The following is an 8320-nucleotide window of genomic DNA, read 5'->3' on the forward strand; positions in this document are numbered from 1 at the left end:
GCTATAGAAATAAATGTCTACAGGTGCCGCTCAAAGCTGAGTAGTAAGGCAGATCCTTCAAAAAGTCATACAGTATGTTTCAGTCAGCACTTAAAATTTTTTAATGTAGCCATTTTTTTTATTGTAACTTTAAAAATGTTTGAATTGACTACTGTAATTGTACTTTCAGCCAAATATTGCACATTTGAAAAATAACATGGAACATCTTCTCAAGAATTAAACTGTTTTGGCTACAAAACACAAAATACTAAATAAACACATATACCTTAGCTGCATTGATGAAACATGTTTGCAACTGCCTCCCCAAAATCAGGAAATTTTCTGCAGCTGATGGAAGTAATTCATTATAAAATTCCTCTGCATCTTCTCCTGGCTCTAAGCCCACACAGCAATGGCTGAAATAAGAGCACAAGTTTGTGACTCAGGTTGTGTTCATTATAAATTTCAATTGAATGCTAAAGCTTCTATAGACACTGTGCCTTAATAAGAATTTTTAATATCTTCCTTTGGTTGTCAAGCCAATAAAGAACTTTTGCTGGAAAATTATTTAACAACTTTCTAGAAAAGTAATAGTCTTCTGGGCTTTGCCTATACTTAAGAGATAAGATTTGTGTGTCCTAAAAACCTACTTGTCAACCCTTCAGGAAACAAAATACACTTGACTCACAATAAAGAGAAATAAGGCAAGTTTTCAGAGAATAGGATACAAACGCTCTAAAAGCAATAGGATACCTTGATTAGTCTAATTCATTAGTCTCATTTGTATTAACTTATACGTTTTAGACATCAAATAGCTGAAAAATACCCAGGGTGAGATTAGTCTGCAAGGGACAGATTAGAAAATCAAGCACTCTAATTTTATACCAATTCTACTTTCTAATAGATCTACTTTCCTAAAATCTGCAAAATATCTGACTGCATATCCCTTATATCAGAAGAGAAAACCCAAAAATGGTGTCTATATGTGTAATGAGTAAGTACTGCTATCTGAGGCTTTTCCACAAAATGTGCAGACAATGATGAGCAACAGTGACTACATACAAGTACACTAAAAACTTAACTGGCTAATGCTCAACATATCTGTTTTGTTTTTGCATATCAATTCCTAAAGTTAATGGAGTAATGTTCATATGTATCAGTTTCTGTTTGGTTCCTAAAGTTACTTAGTTAAGAGTACCTATTTTGACTGAGAATACTAATAAATGAAATTACATTTTCTGAATATTCACAAACACTGGATTCCACTCAAGAGAACCAGATCAACCAATATTTTCATGAGCTTACATATCTGATCAAAACAAAGACATAAAGCTTTATTTACTTAAGGAAATAATCTTGAAAATCAAAGTATAAAAAAGAATAGTATGTACACTATTAACTGTTTTTTTCTAACAGTAGACCTTGAATCTGTCTTTCATCTAGTAACAAATTAGAAATAAGCAGTTTCAAAGCTAAGATCCACTTAGTAATGTCCATTTTCAGTTAGTTAAATGGGAAGTGGTTTAGACACTGAGAACATCTGGTTTATTTTGACTTCTTTAAAATAAAAACATTTTGATCTCTTTTCTCTTAATTTCTAGCATGGCAGTAGATCAGTAAATGCTCCTTCTAAATTCTATTGACAGGACCTGGGTTACCTAATAAATATACAGTTGAGATGGCTAAGTCAATACAAAGTGAAATGAATAGTTTCTATATCAGTTTTTCTATACTACTTTGCTTATACCTTTCATTTCAGCATCTATTTCATTCCTTATACAATAACTTCACATGACTGTGACTCCACCTCTATTGTAAATTTTTTCAGTATAGAGCCAGTGCCTTAATATCTTCATTTCTTCCTATATTCCTTAGTGTCAATAAAGAGTTTACTGGCACTTGGAATTCAATGGTGAGCAAAAGACATGATCACCATCTTCACAGAACTTATGGAGGAAAATTTTCATGAAATATTCACAAATATATAGTTATAAACAACATATAGTATGGAGAAGAATTACAACCATAACCTACTACAGGAGGTTGCCAATGCTTGTTAGGCAGGTGAATAAAAAGAAGCAAGTGTTGAAAATAAGAATCTACCAATATAGTCCTCAAGAACAAGCTGACTTGCTTCATTTTACCTTAATATCTGTGTAAGCTGGGAAATTGTAGTCCAACCACCCTGGATTCGAGAACAATCTTGACTGAGCACCAAGAGGCAATATCGAATGAGGTCATAACAATATATATCTTGTTTGATTTTCTTCAACTCTGAGCTTCCTAAAGGTGTGTTGTTTATTATTTCTAAGGCAAAAGAAAAGAAGATGTAAAAATTAACACCATTAATTTTAAAATGCTTTTAACCAAGATTTAAATTAAATTAACAGGTTATTTTTTTGTTTGTTATTAATTCACTGTTATTTTTAACAAATTTTAGTGAATAGGTCATATGTTGGAAAAAAACACTAGTAATTTCGCCAACATACATAAGTATTACATATCTACAACTATAATCTACATATTTAAATCCAAGAGTCACCACTCATAAACAATGTTCGGCAAATGACTACACCCCACCATGCTCAGTAACTGGTTCTACTGTCATGTGGCATGACCTTCTGCAGCAATTTTAACATGTACTGGCAAATGTTCTGACAACGTGAGCCAAGCCATGCCCCAGATGTGTGCATTTGTTTACTTGAGATGACTGGTGAATGTGAGACCTATTTAATATAAATTTAAAATTACAGTAATACATATAGAAAACCTTTCTGTGAAGTTAAACTTTTCATACATAGTTAACCTTAATTACACAAACATGTCTGTTCTACATAAGTAAAAACAGGTACACTAATTAATTTGTCAATTTTTTAACGTAAGCACTCTGAAAACCTACTTTATTATATAACGGACTTTTGGCTTTAACAGACAACCCCTTGCCCGAATTAGTACATTATATCAAGGTTTCACTGTAGAAACAAATACTAAAATTGTACACATAATGGAACTGTTTTATTCCTTAAACAGTGTTAGCCAATCACAAAAAGATTTTCTTACCTTTTAACTTCAACAGTATAACAGGGACATTCTGCTCAGGACTTTTTGCAACTTCAGCAGCTAGAGATAAGATCCTTGGGTCTGTACCTGTTGGCTTCATTTCTCATATCACCTGTATTTTAACAGAATCAGGAAAATAAAGGTCAAATATAATACCCTAAAATATTCACTCCCTAAATGTTGAAAATATAGCTTCAATATAAACAAAAACTTAACACCTTGCTGACCAGCTATTTCAAGCCCGAAGTCACTCACCTGTGTGGCCAGCTACTTTGGTCAACAAGGTGTTTAAAATGACTTAAATTAATGTAAGTGCAGACATGAGTTATTTCGTGACTGGTTAGCAAGGTGTTTAACTTTGCTTGCTTGCTTTGAGAAACGAAGAGTAGGGTTTTGTTGTTGTTGTTGTTTTCATTTCTCCCTTATAGTAAACTCTAGTTTTTCTAACTAGTGTGTCTCTAAAGGAGCTAGAGCCCCCTATGCTTTATTCTAACAGCTACAGCAGATACTGTTTATTGTGTACTCACTAACAGTCAGGAACTGTACCTAGGGCTTCACATTTGCTCTTTTTAATCTGAACAACAATCCTAGAATAGGAATTAATATTTTCTTTTATCATAAAAGAAAAACCCCATATGCATAAAAGAGTGAGCATAGGCCTGAGAGTACTATTTTTTCAAGTCTCCTTACAAGGCTGGCCCTTGGCTAGTGTCTAGGAACTTGGATTTCAGGAGGTTTCTACCATTCCCTAATAAGAATGACTCACTGTGCCTAACAGTGTGATTTATGCTGAATGCCTGCTTTCTTTCCTGAAGTTTGGGATTCTGGTACATGGTAGCAGAGGATGCCTACATGACCATCCTCCAATAAAGACTCTGGTCACTGAGTCTCTAGAGAGCTTCCCTGATAGACAACACTTTAATATGTTTTCACAACTCATTGCAGGAGAAATTAAGAATGTCCTGTGTGACTCTACTGGGAGAGGATTTTTGAAAGTTTGCACTTGTTTTTCTCTAGATTTCGCCCCATGGGCCTTTTCCTTTTGCTGATTTTGTTTTCTATCTTTTTGTCACTACAATAAATCAGCCATAAATATGACTATATCCTGAGAACTGTGAGCCCTCCTAGCAAATCACTGAACCTGGGGTTGGTCTTGAGGATCGCCAACACACAACTCAGAAATGCTGTGTAATTATCAAAGCTTGATTATAAAAACATTCTGAATAAAATCAATTCTCTTAAACATTTTTTAAAATCCACATCCCAATTCAATTTGTTGCTAAAACTTTTCTTTAAAAAAAATTTTGCCCGGCTGGGCAAGGTTCAGCAGTTGAGCAGGATCCAGGAGACCGTGGTTTGATTCCCAGTCAGGGCACATACCCAGGTTGCAGGCTCAACCCCCAGTCGGGGCATGCAGGAGGCAGCCGATCAATGATGACACTCCCATCACTGATGTTTCTCTCTCTCTCTCTCTCTCTCTCTCTCTCTCTCTCTCTCTCTCTCTCTCTCTCTCTCTCCCCCTTCCTCTCTCTGAAATCAATAAAGATTTTTTTTTTTAAATTTAATTTAAAGCATTCAAAGCCCAAAGATATCACTTTAAAAAGTATAATCTTTACTTACTTGTAATAAACAGAAGCTAACATATATTATTTACTATGTACTAAGCATTGTGCTAAGTACATTTATATGCATACCTTATTTAATCCTCACAACAAGACTATAAGGTAGAGCCATAATCATCTCTATTTTACAGATAAGGAAAACAAAGTTTGAAGAACTTAAGAAACTTGTAATGGGTCCACCAGCATGAATTCAAATCCAAATCAGTCCGACTCCAAGTCTGTGGTTTTAATTACAATGTTTAAAATTCCCTCCTGTGTAAAACAGTAAAAAACACAAAACATACCCCAAATCACTTACTTCTAACTCACTTTTTTAAGCTATCATTCTCTATAACTGTCCATCCTTTATACTGAAGAGCTGGCCATAATACAGGCACCCCAAATCATCCCTTATTAGATAAAATATGAATCATTAAAAAAAAACACAAATTTTCAGGAAATATTTTAAACAAAGTCCGGCACAACTCCAGCACATAGCTGGCATACAACTTTCCAAGAATGTGGATATAGTTATCTCATTCTTTCCAATGGCGGCATTAAGCTATGCTTCCTCTAAAAGAGTGAATCAAAATACAGTAGTTCCCCCTTTATCCACGGTTTTGCTGTCTGCAGTTTCTGTTACCTGGGGTCAATAGAGGCCCAAAAATATTAAGGGGAAAATTCCAGGAATAAACAATTCATAATTTTTAAGTTGCAGGCCATTCTGAGTAGCATGATGAAATCTTGAACAGACCCACTCCCTTCTCCCCTGGATGTGAATCATCCCTTTGTGCAGCGTCTTCACACTCTTCCTGCCCATTAGTCACTTAGTAGCCTTCTCGGTAATGACATCAACTGTCCTGGTATCACAGTGCTTATATTCAAGTAACCCCTATTTTACTAAATAATGCCCCAAAGCACAATAGTAGTGATGCTGGCCAATTTGGATATGTCAAAGAGAAGCTATAAAGTACTTCCTTTAAGTAAAAAGGTGATTACAGTACAATAAGGTATTTTGAGAGACCACATTCACATAACTTTGATTAGTTTAATACTGTGATTGTTCTATTTTATTATTAGTCATTGTTGTTAATCTCTTACTGTGCCTAATTAATAAACTTTATCATAAGTATGTATACATGGGAAAAAACATAATATGTATGGTTTGGTGCTACCTGTGGTTACAGGCATCCATTGGGGGTCTTGAAATGTATCTCCCATGGGTAAGGGGGAAGGGACTACTGTATATTTAAATATCCCCTCTATTGGAAAAGTCATTCAGAGTTTATGCTATTATAAGCAATACTGTAATGAATATCAATGTACATGTCTTTATGCTAGTACTTTATAGGATGAATTTTCCTTGAAGTTGGATTTATCATAGTTTTACAATTTTTATGTAGTCAAGTTAAACAATCTTTTCCTTTATGGCTTCTGTCATTGGTATCACGCTTAGAAAGGTCCTCCCTACCCTAAGAGCTAAATATATATTCTCCTAATTTTTTCTAGTGTTTTTTATGGTTTTGTTGTATTTACATATTCATTTAACTTACATCTTTATTTATATCTTCAATACACATGAATTTATTTTTATGAATGGTGTAAGATAGGAATCTTACCTAATTTTTTAGGTTAGATGAGGTTATTGATTAATGAAAAAAGAACAAATGTACATGGCTATCATAAATTCCTGAGGGAATTAATCATGAAGAGGTATAACAGAAGCAATCTGAAATTAAACTTGGGTATATTTTTGGACTGTATTTAGTTTATTAATCTATTTGTTCATTCCTAAGCTAGTACAACACAGTTTGCAGAAAATTCACACTAGAAGGTAAGCTCCATGAGGGCAAAACTCAGGCCACCCTTGATAGCTGCCTTCTTCCCTCCAGTTCACTGCTATATTCCCAGAGGCTAGACTAGAGCCTGGCATATGGTAGGAACTTAATAAATACATGTTAAAAGAACAAATAAAGGCACAAACTTTGAACATTCCAAAATTCAATTTCTTGACCCTCTGCTTTTCTCCTTGATACAAAATGGAAACCTCAGATTTCTGGTTGGAAGCCTTACTTTTTAGGTAAAATAGGCTTAAAACATTGTTCCTGTCCTCTGACTAAAATAATAAAACATCACTGAAACATTATCACCCAACGTGTGGGGAGCACTACTTTAGATGCAAAGGTCACAAAGATTTTATATAGTACATATTCCCTGCTAATGTTCTGATTGGGAAGGAAAAGTATACATACACACATAAACACAAAAATACATATATGTAGAATAAAATAATTATATAAAATGTTAAGTGCCAAACAGATGATGCAGCAGATAATACAGAGGATAGGGTCAGAGGACTGGGCTTCCCTGAACCAATTTTCTTATCTGTAAAATAAACAAAATAAGAATTCCTACTTCCTAGAATAATTCAAGATTTAGAAGAGAAGGCAGTCACCACAGATGGCCCTAAAATGTTGCATTAGAGTTAAGCCTCAATAATAATAACAGTTTGGAGAGCTTTTATTATGAGTTTTAAATGCTTTTATGTATTAATTCATTTAATTCTCCCAACAACTCTAAAGTGTAAAAACTATTATCTCCGCTCCCCCTCCCCAATTTTAACGAGAGTATATAACTTTGGTTTGCACAAAGTCACGCTGTAAAATATTAAGTTCAAACCCAAAGATTCTGGGTTTGACTTAACTACCACAAAAAACAGTCTAGTATACTTTAAAAGAGTCAAATTTAGACAAGCACATAGATTGTGGGAAACACATTCATCTACCTGCCTGGAACAATAAACTGACAAGTTAGCTAAGGTATTAGAGAGTAGAGTTTGATTACAGCATTAACCTTTTTGGAGGTGCTTCTCCTCTAATACAACACTTCTCTCATCTTTACTATTATTAAAATCATGAACTTTTTGACAGAAAAAAAGAGACAACTATTTTCTATTATAAATGCTTTTACCCTGTTGCCAGAGCACAAGCTCCGGCCTTGATCTTTCGGGAATCTGGTCGTCTTGGCTGTGGGGTTACTGCCTCCACGGATCACTGTGAAGTAAATAAATAAGACAACTCAGCAAATCTAGTTGCAACTGATTCTAAACATCTGCAGTTTCGAACTCCGAATCTTTCCGCCCCCTCCCCCTCCCCCCGCTTCACGCGCCCTGACCCTCTGGATCCTAACAGCACAGAGAACTCCCGCTGGAACAGGTTAACAAAACGATTGCCTAGGTAACGGCGTCGCCTTCCAGCCAGGTCCAGGGACCGAGGCTCTGAGGCCGCGGGCTCCTTTCTTCCTCATTCCAGACCCAACTTTGGCGCTCTACCAGGCCTTGGGCCAAACACCAGGCCTTGTGCCTCGAGTCCGCCCGCCCCCGGGCCTCAGTTTCCACACTAAATCTCCACAGAAAGGACGTGGAGCAGGCCTATTCTCCCGTTAAGAGCTCCGACATTCGGGGTTACTTGCCCCAAAAGTCTGGCGTCCCAGCCTCTTGGTACCTTGGGGCCCGCTCTTTCCCCAGCCACCACCGCAGTCCCGTTACCTTGCCCAGCTTCGCGTTCTTCCACCAAAGCACCCCACTCTTACCGAGCACCTCCGTGCCGCGGCTTTCCCAGAGCGGCGTGCGTCGCAACGCGGGAAGGAGCCTGGAGGCCGGACCAGGATCCTCGAGTCAA

The 8320-nt window shown here is 36.3% G+C and overlaps 1 protein-coding gene across 2 annotated transcripts in view; it reads right to left on the reverse strand.

Annotated features, from left to right (window-relative positions):
* Positions 1–8272, reverse strand: part of IQCB1 (IQ motif containing B1) — a 50175-nt gene extending 41903 nt beyond the window's left edge. For both annotated transcript variants that reach the window (XM_016199923.2, XM_016199920.2), the window contains exons 1-5: positions 8188–8272; positions 7611–7693; positions 3040–3151; positions 2124–2286; positions 266–395 (exon numbers count right to left, since the gene is read on the reverse strand). In XM_016199923.2, the coding sequence (XP_016055409.1) occupies positions 266–395; positions 2124–2286; positions 3040–3139 (393 nt within the window). In that variant the 5' untranslated portion in view covers positions 3140–3151; positions 7611–7693; positions 8188–8272. The remainder of the gene's footprint in view (positions 1–265; positions 396–2123; positions 2287–3039; positions 3152–7610; positions 7694–8187) is intronic.
* Positions 8273–8320: the final 48 nt, after the last annotated feature.

This window comes from Miniopterus natalensis, chromosome 6, assembly GCF_054644295.1.
Source record: "Miniopterus natalensis isolate mMinNat1 chromosome 6, mMinNat1.hap1, whole genome shotgun sequence".
NCBI lineage: Eukaryota > Metazoa > Chordata > Mammalia > Chiroptera > Miniopteridae > Miniopterus > Miniopterus natalensis.